The sequence below is a fragment of the Theropithecus gelada genome, chromosome 9 (assembly GCF_003255815.1).
Source record: "Theropithecus gelada isolate Dixy chromosome 9, Tgel_1.0, whole genome shotgun sequence".
Taxonomy (NCBI): domain Eukaryota; kingdom Metazoa; phylum Chordata; class Mammalia; order Primates; family Cercopithecidae; genus Theropithecus; species Theropithecus gelada.
The window spans coordinates 2,986,660-3,000,602 of record NC_037677.1 but is presented as its reverse complement, the minus strand read 5'-3'; the positions used below and the strand labels follow the sequence as shown (position 1 = coordinate 3,000,602).

Sequence of the window (13,943 nt, the reverse complement as noted above, 5' to 3'; positions counted from 1 at the left end):
ACAAAATGTCAAAGTTTTTAATAACATCCGAAATGGTTTTTGAGGAAAATCATTTTTGATAGCCCTCCGGAAGAAAAGTAATTTACTTATTGTATTTCAAAGCTTTCTTCCTACAGAGAAAAGACTGCCTCAGACCAGCAATTGCTCACATTTTGAGGTCACAGGTCCCTTTGAGTGTGAGAATGGTACTGTGAACATGCGCCTCGGCAAAATACACCACATACAAAACTTTGTAATTCGGGTGGTTTCACGAGAGTAGCTCAGAACCGTGCCGGGGGTGTTCAGGAAGGGAAGGCTCTGGGCCCTCCCGTGCTCAGCCTGTAGCTCCGTGGCTGGCACCTCTCCTGGCTTGTTCCTTGTCTCCTTAATGGTGCTGCCACTGTGCCTGTCATTTAAATCACGTGTGGAAAGTGCCTGGCAGGCTGTCACATGGGGAGCATTTCATGTGCAGTGCAGTTAATTTTATGGTTTGTGCCCCCCCCCAAAAAAAATCCCAGTATTTAAGGGAAATTCTCTTTTGCTCATAAAATTGTTAAAATAAATGTTGAAATGCAAGAATTTCTAGAAAGATGTGTAGTGATTCTAAATAAAATGTGCATAAGGGCCAATAATTTTCCCTTTTCTCTTACTCCCCTTTCCTTTTTTTTTTCCTCCGATGCAGCATCACCGACACGTTCGAAGCCTTCACATTAAGTCTTCTGTCTTCACTCTTGACTTCTGGGCCCAATTCTCCCTTTTACAAAGCCTTGATTGAATCTGGCCTTGGCACAGACTTTTCGCCCGATGTTGGGTGAGTTTATGATGAGATTAGATCAGTAGTTCTGAGGGGTTGGGGGCAGTTTTGCTCCTTCACTCCACACCCTGTCCCCGCCCCACACTTGACAATATCTGGACCATTTTTGGATTTTTGATCACTATAACTGGAAGATGGTGGACCAGGAAGTTGCTGAGCATCTCATGGTGCACAGGATGGCTGCCCCCATCAGGGAGCTCTGGATGAGATCCTGGATCCAGTGCCAGCCATTTCTGTCCCCTCAAGGGGGCGTTTGTCCAAAATAAAACACCCAGCACAAAGGCAGCTTTTCCAGGGCCTCAGAATGTCATGCTGTTGTCTCTTACAGGTCAGGTCATTAAGTATTAGAAATGTTTTAAATTGTGTAAAACTCAGCAGTTCTCTGTTTTGATATTTATCCTGCCATAACGCAAAAATTTAAATTTAATTTTTAAAAAAAGATGTAAAAATGACATAGATGTACATGGAACCAATTACTTGAGAACACTGCTTGAATGCACTTTTCAGTGGAGGGGCTGGAGTTGGAAGTGCTTCATTCTGATCTTTAAATCAAGCATATGACGAGGGCATGATGAACGTGCCTGGATTCCAGTGCATCATTTCTGGTTTTTTCTTCTAGATATAATGGCTACACGAGGGAGGCCTACTTCAGTGTCGGCCTCCAAGGGATTGCAGAGAAAGACATTGAGACAGTCGGAAGCCTCGTAGACAGAACGATTGATGAAGTAGTTGAGTAAGTGTGGCTTATTTGTAACAGTCTGCTTTCGTTCCTCATTTCTGCGTGCTTTTTGGGAGGTGCTGAGCCTGATCCACTGTTTGGGCCTTCCCTCTCTGTCGTATAATATGCATTTGTTCATATTAAGTTGTTTAAATGTTATCTCTGCCACTTTTTGTTTCTAAAACTCTTCTATATCTTAGGTTTTTGTTTCGTTTTGAGACAGGGTCTCACTTTGTCACCAAGCCTGATGTGCAGTGGCGTGATCTCAGCTCACTGCATTTTCCTCTCCTACCGGGCTCAGGTGATCCTCCCACCTCAGCCTCCCAAGTAGCTGGAACTAGGGTGCACACCACCATGCCCAGCTAATTTTTGTATGTTAGAGATGGGCTTTCTCTATGTTGCTCAGGCTGGTCTTAAACTCCTGGCCTCAAGCAGTCCTCCTGCCTTGGCCTCCCAAAGTGCTAGGATTCAAGCATGAGCCATTGTGTGTGGCCCATCTTTGTTCTTCATTGTATTCTTTAGGAAAGGATTTGAAGATGATCGAATTGAGGCTTTACTTCATAAAATTGAAATACAGATGAAACATCAGTCTACCAGCTTTGGGCTGATGCTGACATCAGTAAGTGATTTCTCAACAACAAATTTACTTTTATAATAGACGTTTTGTCTTGTTACTAGCTTAATTGGCTTTTTGATATTTTTATGTGAAATTGATTACTTTAAATGGGTAAGGATTTATAACTAGTAGTCTGTTGGTTATTTCCTAAACATTATTTCAGCCTGTGGTTTTTATTTTATTAGAACGAAATAGAGCTAAAGTAAGGTTTTTTGTTTCTCCATCCAAATAATTACATGACTTTTGTTATAAACAATCATCTGTGGTATATTTAAACATAGAAACTAGGATCTTAATATCAAGTCTGGGCTGTTTGTGGAGGTTGTACTGTGTGGTACCAGCTGCATTGTGGATGTGGAAATCTTCCTTCCAGTACATAGCTTCTTGCTGGAACCACGACGGGGACCCTGTGGAGCTCCTGAAGTTGGGAAATCAGTTGGCTAAATTCAGACAGTGCCTGCAGGAAAATCCAAAATTTTTGCAAGAAAAAGTAAAACAGTATTTTAAGGTAAGAAAGTTGGATAATTCATTTCTCTAATTTTGAAGTTGAATTTTATACTAATGAAAGGAATATTAGGAACATAATCTATACATTTAAGTAATTTCTGTTAATGGGTGACTGAATTTCTAATTAAAAAATGCTTACATTAACTTTATTTTCCAGATTGTAATGCAAGTTGAGAGTTTTTTTTTAGATGAATGTCTGTGTGCATTTTTAGTATGTGAATATATGTATGTGTGTGTGAACAAAACATTTGCATATATTATTCTTTTATTAGTAGAAGAATATAAAATAGGAGAACAGTCACCCAAATGTAATGAATCTTCTGGTTTTCGTGAGTGAATACTTTTGATGCTTGTGCGTTTGTTTTCTCAGATTTTTGGGCAGTTGTGCTTGGTTGCCTGTTCCTTGCTTTGTACTCATTATTATGGTAGAACTTTTAAAAAGTGTTCCCATGGTGGGAAAGACTGTTGTCTACTTTGAAGGGGAACTCTCCAGTAGGTTCCGTTGTTTCAGGCATGAGATACGATTTAATAACTTGACCTGCAGCTTCTCTCAGCGATTGTGAGTTATTTCCGTGAACTTTCTGGTGTCTTCGAGTTATCTTACCTCTGTAGTATTTTATATGGGAGCATTTTGTGCATGTATAGTTTTTTTAATTGTTGAAATCTTACCTCTGTAGTATTTTATATGGGAGCATTCTGTGCATGTGTAGTTTTTTTAATTGTTGAAACAAGGAAAGTACATGAAATAACCTAACGTTTATTTTTATATTGCATCAACTTGTGTTTTGTTCTAATAATTTATAAAGTATCGAATGGGAAATATAGTTCTAGCCTTTTAGAAGTTAATAGTAGAATGAACACTAGACAAAAAATAGAATTCTGTATTAACTTCAATTTAGACTAAAGTCCAAGATCTATAGTACTTAAAACTGCAAACCTTTTTACAACTAAGATGTAGTGAAAATATTTAGTATTGATATGCTTAAGACCTAATGACCATAATCATGATAATAGTAGAATAATAGCGTTTATGAATTCTGTAACTACTACACAGGCAGGTATGGTGGTAAGCGTTTTCTAAGACTTGTGTACTTTCATCGGCAAAACAACTCTTGAGGTTCGTTCTATTATTATTATTTTTAAAGTGGGAAAGTGGAACCACAGGACCAAGAACACACCAGCAGAAGCTTGTTGAGTGCTAGGTTGTAATAAGGTCTTGTTTTCACTTGGCTTTTGTTGTTGCTGTGGTTGCTGCAGAATAACCAGCATAAGCTGACTTTGTCGATGAGGCCAGATGACAAGTATCATGAGAAGCAGGCACAAGTGGAAGCCACGAAGCTCAAGCAGAAGGTGGAGGCTCTGTCCCCCGGAGACAGGCAGCAGATCTACGAGAAAGGTCCGAGGCTTCCTTCCGAGCCGGCGAGGCCTGACCTGCACTCAGGCCGAGTGCACTTGTTAGTGAGTTAATAGTTGGAGACAGGTATTATTTCAACCAACAGGTGTCCACTGGGCACCGACAGAGCTCACGTTCGGTGCAGTGGGTTCAGATAATTTCAGAAAATTGCCCTCATAGCTCAGTAGGAAAGGCAGGAGTCACTGAAAAGAAGTAGCTTGGAAAGATGTATTTATTTTACAGATTTTGTGAATACTTTGTATTTATCAGGTGCCATAACATGCCAGTACCATTGTTATGTTGCAGTGCGTGTTGCATGGCCTGTGAGCAGAGTGGACAGTGAGAGCTGTGTGTTGGGAAGAGGCCTGTCTCAGGCATAGAGGGGGGTGTGTGTCAGCCGCAGAGCAACACCAAGATTCTGTGGGACAGGCGTGGGGCACACAGGGATGGTGAAGCGTTGGGAATGGAGGGAAGACAGCGTGTGGGGGAGACAGGTGTGCCCGGTGGCCCTGGGGAGGGCCTGTGTGGAAGACGGGGAGCACATGGGTGCTTCACGGATTAAGGCAGGAGAACTGCCAGGTCAGTGAGCAGCGTAGCAGCAGCCTTATTCGGGATAGTTTTGCAGAAAAACAGAGAAATTGGATGGAGAAAACTGCTGAGAGGCAGGGGATTTTGGCAGTGGCAGCGGGAGCGGCTGCAGGAGTGAAGGAAAGGAGGAGGCCACGGGAGAGAAGGGGACCCAGATGGATTCTTACAAGTAGTTCGGCCTCTGGGAAAAAACATTTGCAAAAGTGGTGTCTGATCAAGGCCCGTATTCAGAATACACGAAAAACCAACAATTCAGTCATGAGAGCGCTCAACCCAATTAACGCATGGGCAAAAGATTTTGACAGATGTCATCGAAGAGATCCTAATGGCAACTAGGCACATAAATCATTACATGGAAATAATCTCATTACTTTCTTAGGGAAATGTATCATAATTATCAGGAAAATGCAGATTAAAACTACAGTGATATACCATTATACACCTACTAGAATGACTAGCAGTTTAAAAATTACTGCCGGCGCCAAATGTCGTCAGTCCTGAAGGGCAGGGGGAATGAATGCTCACACACTGCCAAAGGAGCCAAAATGGTGTGGCCACCTAGGAAACAGGGTCACAGTTCTCACAGTGCCAGCCAACATGCACGGACCAGGAAGGCCCCGCTCCTAACGTTCCTTCCAGAGAAATGGAAACAGGTATCCACACAAAACTTGAAACAACCCAGACTTCCATCAACACATACATCCTTACAAAGAAATGCCACTAGCTGCGAAGGAGCACGACAATGATGCACCCTTGGTATTGGCGCATCTCAGAAACTTCCCACAAAGGGAAAGAAGCCAGGAGCCAGGTGACATACCGAGACCATTCATGGGAAGCCGTGGATGTGGCAAAGCTGCAGGGACAGAGAGCGGATGAGAAGTGCTGGAGGCCCAGGGTTGGGGGTTGGTTGACTGTAGAGGGGATGGGAGAGTTTTGGGGGTGCTAGAAAGGCCCAGTACTGTGATGTGGTGGCTTCATAACTTGCCACAATTTTCAGAACTTACTGACTTGTGTCTTTAAAATTGTGAATATTATTGCTTGTAAGTTATGTATTAATAAAGCCATTTAAAAATATATGCAACACATACACACATACTTCTCCTGTTAAAAAAGCTAGTTGGGGCTGGGCGCAGTGGCTCACATGTGTAATCCCAGCACTTTGGGAGGCCGAGGGTGGCGGATCACGAGGTCAGGAGATTGAAACCTGGCTAACATGGTGAAACCGCGTCTCTACTAAAAATACAAAAAATTAGCCAGGCGCGGTGGCGGCACCTGTAGTCCCAGCTACTTGGGAGGCTGAGGCAGGAAGAATGGCGTGAACCCGGGAGGCGGAGCTTGCAGCGAGCCAAGATCATGCCACTGCACTCCAGCCTGGGTGACAGAGCGAGACTCCGTCTCAAAAAAAAAAAAAAAAAAAAAAAAAGCTAGTTGGGCTGGGATTCTGTGAGAAATTGTCAGAAGGTAAGAGTGGACGTTAGGTGGAAAGTAAGTGACTTCATTTTGATCATGCTAACGTTGAAGTTATATCATGTAGTAAAAGAAAAATTAATGTCAACTTGTAATCTGTTCTTATTTCTATCTGAATTCTTGTTTAGAGACAACTGTTTTAAGCTGTTTTTTTTTAACCTTAGTCTTTTTTTTAAGCTCTGTTTTGTGATAATTGACAAGCTCCAATCTTCCCACTTTTAACTGAAGTTATTCATGAGTACACAAGATAATTCCATGAGTAGGCAACAGGTTGTATGTTTCCTAAATTGCTTCATATTCGTTGGCCTGACCTCAGAGCTGTGCTTTAAGAAAACCCAGTATACTGTAGTCCAAACCAGTAGGTTAATGAGCAGTGCTCACACTACAGAGTTCTCCTTTACACACTCACTGCAGAGCTCCTTTAAAGGAGGGCACAGTGCTAGTGCAGTGAATGGTTATTTCAGGTCAGTAAGTCTTCAAGTGTGCACGGCAGTGTTAGGATTCTGTGAATTAAAGCCAATCTGTAGAGAACAACAATGCAGAAGAGGTGAATGGGAAACTAGTAAAAGCTTGAATCTTCTGATTTCTGGTCTTGGGTGTGTCTTAAGCACTGTGAAGGGGTAAAGCCTCCACCATCAGGGAGTGTGTGATGTGCTGAAAGGAAACAGAAGAGAATGTGCCAGAGGCCTTTTCTGCCCACTGTGAGTGAGTGTGTTCAGAGAAGGAGCTCTGGGATGTCAGGGTAGCTGTGGCGTGCTCTAGTGCAGGTGGGCCCAGGAACCACAGGGAAGGCCGGGTAAGGGAAGAGGCAGGAGGGAGCTTCCTGGCAAAGCCACAGATTACAAAACCTCCGCGTGGCATGAGGTCGGGAAAGTCAAGATGTTAGGTAGGTGGCGAGCTGGCAGGGGAAGCCTGCAGAGTCCGGGTCTGAGCTCCTTGCCACTGGGAGCCTGGGCTCCAGATGCCTCTGGGAGCGGGGGTGGTTGTTGATGGCAGTTGCAGCTCCAGAGGTGGGCGGAAGGGCTGGAGCCCACGGTGGGGCACCTGTGGAGGGGCAACACTGCCTGAGATGCTCACTGTGCCCCAAGGTCCTGTGTCTAAGTGTGTAGCACGCTCTCGGGGCACTTCAGAAGGTGGAAATGGAACATGGGGGAGGTCAGCCCAGCAGACAACAGGAGTGCTGTCTGCGGGGACTGAGTTAAAGCGGGAACTCGGCACAGCCCTCCCCGGGAGTCATGGAATCGTGCGCTCGTGTACTTGCTTGGCACGGTGTAGCACTGTGAAGCCGCTTCACTGATGGCCATCAGGGCGGGGGGCACACCTGGGTCTTAGGATCTTCCGCATAGGCTGTGGCTCGGTGGAGGGGTCCGCTGTAAAGGTGCTGTCTCCCTCATTGATGAATGGACTGTCAGGCCCAGGAAGTGTCTTTCTAAGCACCACTGTAATTTGTGTGATTTATGTGATTGTGTAAGTCTTTTGTTGAAATTAGTGAAAATGAAACAATAGAAAACGAGTATAGGGCCAGGTGCGGTGACTCATGCCAGGAATCCCAGCACTTTGGGAGGCCAAGGTGGGAGGATCACTTGAGGTCAGGAGTTTGAGACAGCCTGGGCAACATGGCAAAACCTCGTCTCTACAGAAAAAAAAAAAAAAAAAAAATTAGTCACGAGGCTAGGGCAGGAGGATCACTTGAGCCCAGGAGGCAGAGGCTGCAGTGAGCTGAGATGGTGCCCCTGTACTCCAGCCTGGGTGACAGAGCCAGGCCGTGTCTGAAAACAAAAAAGATAAGTATAAAGATCACTAACTGTCAGTCCAACAAGAAGTGGTTTGAAACTCTGAAAACAAGTCGAATCTATTTAATGTAAACTTTGGAGGGTGCAGGAGAAGCTTCTTGAGCAAACCACCACTCCCCAGCAGAATGTTCAGTAATTGAAAATGAGAATTAGGAAAAGGGCTTCCCACTAAGGGGGTTATTAGTGCATCTAAATCTGGTCAGCCTGGAAATAGGAGATACTTTGCAAACCATCGTGCTCCCATATTCCCCACATGTGGCATGGACGGCTAATTCTGGATGTAAGATAATAACACAGGAGATAAGTTGCATCAATCCTTTTAATTATGGCCCCGAATATTCCTTTTTCTTGTTTCTTTTTTAGGTTTAGAATTGCGGACTCAACAAAGCAAACCTCAAGATGCCTCTTGTCTGCCAGCGTTGAAAGTTTCAGATATTGAGCCCACCATACCTGTCACAGAGTTGGACGTGGTCCTGACAGGTCACTGTGAACACTACGCTTTTCCTGGGTCTCGGGGTCCTTGGGGAAATTAAATATCACTCCTCACAGAAGCAATAGAATCACGTCTTGGAGGTTTTCCCTCAAACACTTGAGCAGCCCTGTGCGTTCATAGTCTTGCTGGCTTCTGCCTTGTTCCTAACTCTCAGTGGTGATAGACGCGTTCACTCAGTAAGAGCCTATGTGTGTGTTCCTGAGAGGGGTTTGATAGGGTGCTCCGATTTCCTGCTTCTAGAATCAAATGAGGATTTGGGTTATGCTGTGACTGTATTAAGTGCAGTTTAAAAAATAGAGGCATCCTCAGAGCCCTTTGTCCCAACTGTTAACCCTGCCATCAGCATGGAGGAAGCAGAGGGCTGAGACCCCCGGAAAGGTGGGTGTTGAGTTGAAAGGGAGTTGGAGGCCAAGTTTATCCCCCTGCTGTGTCCTGGCATTTCATTCCGTGACACGTTTTGTTCCATGTCATGTTTCGTTCCGTGGCACCTTTCGTTCCGTGGTACTTTTTGTTCCATGGTCTGTCGCTGCTTTTGAGTTCTCAGGGTGCCTCCTCTCTCTCTCGCTCCTGGCTGGTAGCTGGAGAGGCGTCTTTGGGGTAACTTCACCTGGGACGGTGTTGGTGCTGAGCTTACCAGCAGGTGTGGCCGGATGTGACTGAGCAGAGGGCAGCATGGCTGTCACTTGCACCTCGAGGACAGGGATGGGATTTCACCCTGGGCATCCCTGAGTCCTGTGAAGCATCTCCAGCCCGCCTTTTGTCTTCTAACAGCGCTTGTCGTGTTTATATCCTGTTTATTTTCGTGTGTGTGCACGCTCATGTGAGTGGAAATCGAGGCTGACATCCCTCTGATCTGTTAACCCTGGCAGTTTTTGTCTGTGAATCTCATTAAGTGTTCGCTAAGAGTGAGAGTAAATCAGTCATCCTTCCATGCCTTGGTCCCTCCGCTGGTCTAGGGCGCTCTGCTAGGTAGGGACCTACGTACGAAGCTGAATGCCCAGCCCTCCCCTCAAGAGGTCAGGAAGAGTGGGTGGGGAACACCAGGAGCCTTGTTTGGGGCCCTGGGGCAGCCTTCTGTTGTGGGGCCAGAGGGTGGCAGGGCCTGTTGGGGAAGATGAGCAGCGCTGAGGACGGGTGCGATGTGGGCCTGGGGGTTCTTGGGGGCACCTGGTCGGAGTTCTCTCTGGTTGACGGGGAGAGGTTGGGTAACTGGAACTTGCAGTTGTGAGACCAGAAGGTCGTGGTTCTGTCCTTCCTTTCCCTTTCCTTGGAGAGCGCAGGTTACTTTACTATTGAAGACACTTCCAGTTTTTTATCATGAAAATACAATAGAGAAGTTTATATAAACTCTAGTATAAGTCTTAAACCTCCATGCTTGAAAAGCAATAAATAGCGTTTTTTAAATATTATAAGTGGTTTAAATTTTACTGGCAACAATAAAAATGAAATCCTTTTTGTTTTTCTAGCCGGAGATATCCCTGTTCAGTACTGCGCCCAGCCCACCAATGGCATGGTGTATTTCCGGGCCTTCTCCAGCCTGAACACACTCCCCGAGGAGCTGAGGCCCTATGTGCCCCTCTTCTGCAGCGTCCTCACCAAGTACGATCGCAACACACCCTTGTGTGTCTTACTAACATCTGCTTTGTGTGCATATCTGTGTTATTCTAATGCATCAGTAGGAATTACCTTCAGTGAATCACAGCTTACAATGTTAGTGTGTAAGTATGGTGTACAATATATTGGTTTAGAATTTTTTATGAAAGTAACATTTTCTTACTATATTACATTGAAATATTTATGAATCTACGGTATAATGTAAGGATATACTTAGAGATCTCTATCTTAGCATATGAATCTGTGAAGCTTTGGAAAGGGTTGACGGTTTAATCTGAAAGTGTGAGTAATTGGATGTGCTTGCTGCCTGCGTTGCTCCTCCTCTGAGCTGACCTGTAGTTGCTGGCGTCCTCCCTAGGTGGGGTGTGCACAGGTCTGGAAACACACACATGAGTACCCACATCAACACTTGACCTTTTGCCCAGCTCTGCTGTGGCCGAGGTTGCAGGACAAGCAGTAGACAGGGCTGTGGGCTTCCGTTCCTATCCAGGATAATAGGGGGACATGGAACCCTGCAGCCGGCTTCAGAGACCACTGCCCAACCTGACACGCAGCTGGGGTCTTCCCTTTGTGGAGATGAAGTTGTCGGCGTGCTGCAGAAAGCTGCATGGCTGTGACACCTTCTGCGCCCTGGCTGAGGGTCCGCTCAGATGGAGAAATGTCTTCATGGGTTTGAAAGTTCCCTGCCTTTTTAAATATAGCTGCCGCTGTTCATCCTTTTGTAGCAGTTTAGAAAACACCTCATCGTCATTCCCTTGACTCAGTTATTTCTGGCATTAGCAGTGTCACTGTGAATGTTTCTTTCACAAGCGTGAGTGCTGAGAGGAAATACTTTTCTTAAAAATTTAGAAAGTCTTTAGCCTTTGGACTCCCTCGCCCAGGCTACCAGACATTTGAGCAAAGGAAGTATGTATCACAGTGATCTGGGCGAAGAGAGTAGGGAGTCCTCATAAAACATTTATTGAAAAGCTTACAACTGGAAATGCGTATTTTAGAATGTTGTTTTGAGTGCAGACACTGGCCACCCAAGTGTCTTGTGCCTCTGGACACTGACTTGCCAGGCGGGAGAAACTGGGGTCTTCCTGGGGGAGGGGACGCGTGAACTCGAGAGGGCAAAGGTTAGAGCGTGTGCCTGCTTGATGACCTTCGAACTGTGAAGAGGTTGGCAAAGCTGCAGTTATTCAATTAATGGCAGCAACTTGTAATTCAAGATGCACGGTTTTAAAAATGATTCAGTAAGGACTGCCTTGTAATCGGGGCTGTGCTTCTCTGCTGTGTCAGGCTGGGCTGCGGCCTTCTTGACTACCGGGAGCAGGCTCAGCAGATAGAACTGAAGACCGGAGGGATGAGCGCTTCTCCCCACGTGCTCCCCGACGACTCGCACATGGACACCTACGAGCAGGTAGCCTGTTACCGTCAGACGACAGCTGCGGTGGGAAGCTTTTCTCCAGTGTCTGTCACTGTTGGATTCGGCCCTAATTCCTTTCTCCTCTGTTTTCTTTGGTTCAGGGTGTGCTTTTCTCCTCTCTCTGCCTGGATCGAAACCTGCCAGACATGATGCACCTGTGGAGTGAAATATTTAACAAGTAACTTTATTTGCAAGAGCTGTCCATTCTTGGGGTGTACTAGCGATCTCCATTGGAAGTACTTTAAAGTAGACAATCTTACTTGTGTGTGTTGATTTCCAAGTCTGACTTTCACTTGTAGTTCGTATGGACTTACAAAATTTCTTTGGTCGTTAAAGTAGTCTGCAAACTTACATTTAATCAACTTTCCACGATACTGAAGGGACACGATGAATGGGTCTCCAGGAATTTCTTCTCCTTTTTCCATAGCCCGTGCTTTGAAGAAGAGGAGCACTTCAAGGTGCTGGTGAAGATGACCGCCCAGGAGCTCGCCAACGGAATCCCCGACTCCGGACACCTGTACGCTTCCATCAGGGCAGGCCGGACCCTCACGCCCGCAGGGGACCTGCAGGAGACCTTCAGCGGGATGGATCAGGTAAGAAGCTTGGAAGGAACCTCTGTTACTCTGGTTTAGCCACATATTCCAGAGTTACTGATTTCTTTGGGGATACATTAACTTATGTCCCAGAAATGCTAACTTTCTAACTGACCAAATACGGGGAAGAATTGATTGGTTGGTTTTAACTCATCTTCTTTTTTGTACCACCCTGCACCCCAGTTCCAGCCCTCCTCAAGCCACACACTTGCACACATAACCCCTGCCGATGCAGGGTTCTGATGTCACGGGTGCTTGGCTTAGACTGAGTGGGTCTGTTGTGGCCTCTGCCTCTCTGTGAGCGAGCTTCCTCTGGGTCTGTCGTGGCCTCTGCCTCTCTGTGAGCGAGCTTCCTCTGGGTCTGTCGTGGCCTCTGCCTCTCTGAGCGAGCTTCCTCTGGGTCTGTCGTGGCCTCTGCCTCTCTGTGAGCGAGCTTTCTCTGGCTCAGGTGCGACTGATGAAGAGGATTGCAGAAATGACAGACATCAAACCCATCCTGAGGAAGCTCCCGCGTATCAAGAAACACCTGTTAAATGGTGATAATATGAGGTGCATTTGTGATTTGTTTCTAAATATTTTATGATTCATCCAATTAAGCATAGTTTTTAGGTATTTTTTACTTGTAGAAACTTCAAGATAGAAAGTGCTTGGTAAAGGTAAAGGTTACAGAATTTATTGTAGATGTCAAGTGTTCTAATAAACTAAGAAAAAAATATTTTAAGCTTATTAAAAGTTGTAGGAGATGGGGAAGAAAGCAGGCTAATTTTGTTCTAGAAGTGCAAATAGGTTGAGAGCACTAGTTACGTTGCTTCCAAAAGCAAATGGTCTGTAACTGAGATATCCGTAAGGGTGAGCTTGCCGAAGGTCAGAGTAAAAGTACAGTTTCTTATATAATTCTGTGATGCTTTGAGGAAATATCTGGCAGCTCAGTCCTACACCTGCAGTTGGCCTTATGTGCCCTCAGGTGTGTGAGCATGAATGAAGTTTAAAAATGATTGACAGTTTTATTTTCAGCATCTTATTGTCAGTGACATTGATGTATTCGTCAGTACTTAACAAGAAAATGTTTGCTGAAGTCACTTCTCCTTCACAGAGAGTCCTGATGCCTTTTGCCAGTCATGTCTTGTGAATCCCTGGCAGATTGTACAGGGCGGTCTGTGGGTGGGCAGAGGTGAAGCCTGGCGATCAGGGGCTCCTGGCATTGGGCTCAGGCCGGCCTGGCTTCTGGTGCCAGGTCAGCGCTCACACTCGCACCTAGGAGGTCCTGGGCAGCTGACCCACTGGGGCCTTCTGCTTCCTCCTCCATAGAACCTTCCTTTGCAGGTTTATCTTAAGGAATAAAAGAATATCTGCAAGGCAGCATACATGCCTGGGATATAGTTAGTATTAATATAATGGTACCTGCTGTTACTTTAACTAGAGTAAGCTTAGGATTTACAGCCAAAAGGAAAAATATACACTCGGTCAGTACACTGTAGAGTTCAAGTAGATTTCATGTGGTAGCATTTGCAATTCTGTAGAATTTGGGAGAGTTCTGTTTTCATGTAACTTTGAGAGCATGGTAATTTTTTGCACTTTATAATGTTCTGCTTTAACAACCAGTTCACATTTTCAAATGGATGACTTCTGGACAGTAATGTTGAAAGCTGTCAGTGTTTTGATAGCGTAGTTCCGAAGGCATGGTTAGCAGATCTTCATAGTCTCTGTATTTTCTTTGCTCTTCGGAAGAACAGGAGTTTAGGGTCTCAGGCTCTGCCTCTGGGCGGCTTCATTAGCTGCCACATTGCACTGTGCAGAAATCTCTTGATAACCTGAAGCACTGCAGAGCAGGGAGGCGGCTGTGGTATTTCCACATTTGGCTGCTGTTTGTTTTAACACTTTGAACATTATTTTCTATAAAACCAACATCATTGAGTTATTGTACAAAATGTGATGAATGACTAAAACTGTTTTTTCTAAC

At 45.2% G+C, this 13,943-nt stretch overlaps 1 protein-coding gene across 10 annotated transcripts in view; it reads left to right on the top strand.

Moving 5' to 3' along the window:
- Positions 1 to 13,943, top strand: part of PITRM1 (pitrilysin metallopeptidase 1) — a 36,498-nt gene that overhangs the window by 14,745 nt on the left and 7,810 nt on the right. For 4 of the 10 annotated variants that reach the window (XM_025397653.1, XM_025397650.1, XM_025397657.1 and 1 more), the window contains 11 exons: positions 662 to 790; positions 1,413 to 1,526; positions 2,034 to 2,130; positions 2,501 to 2,635; positions 3,892 to 4,030; positions 8,239 to 8,355; positions 9,835 to 9,967; positions 11,264 to 11,384; positions 11,492 to 11,568; positions 11,818 to 11,983; positions 12,432 to 12,532. In XM_025397653.1, the coding sequence (XP_025253438.1) occupies positions 662 to 790; positions 1,413 to 1,526; positions 2,034 to 2,130; positions 2,501 to 2,635; positions 3,892 to 4,030; positions 8,239 to 8,355; positions 9,835 to 9,967; positions 11,264 to 11,384; positions 11,492 to 11,568; positions 11,818 to 11,983; positions 12,432 to 12,532 (1,329 nt within the window). Of the gene's footprint in view, positions 1 to 661; positions 791 to 1,412; positions 1,527 to 2,033; positions 2,131 to 2,500; positions 2,636 to 3,891; positions 4,031 to 8,238; positions 8,356 to 9,834; positions 9,968 to 11,263; positions 11,388 to 11,491; positions 11,569 to 11,817; positions 11,984 to 12,431; positions 12,533 to 13,943 lie in introns of all 10 variants that reach the window. The other 6 variants (XM_025397654.1, XM_025397656.1, XM_025397658.1 and 3 more) reach the window with 3 other exon arrangements.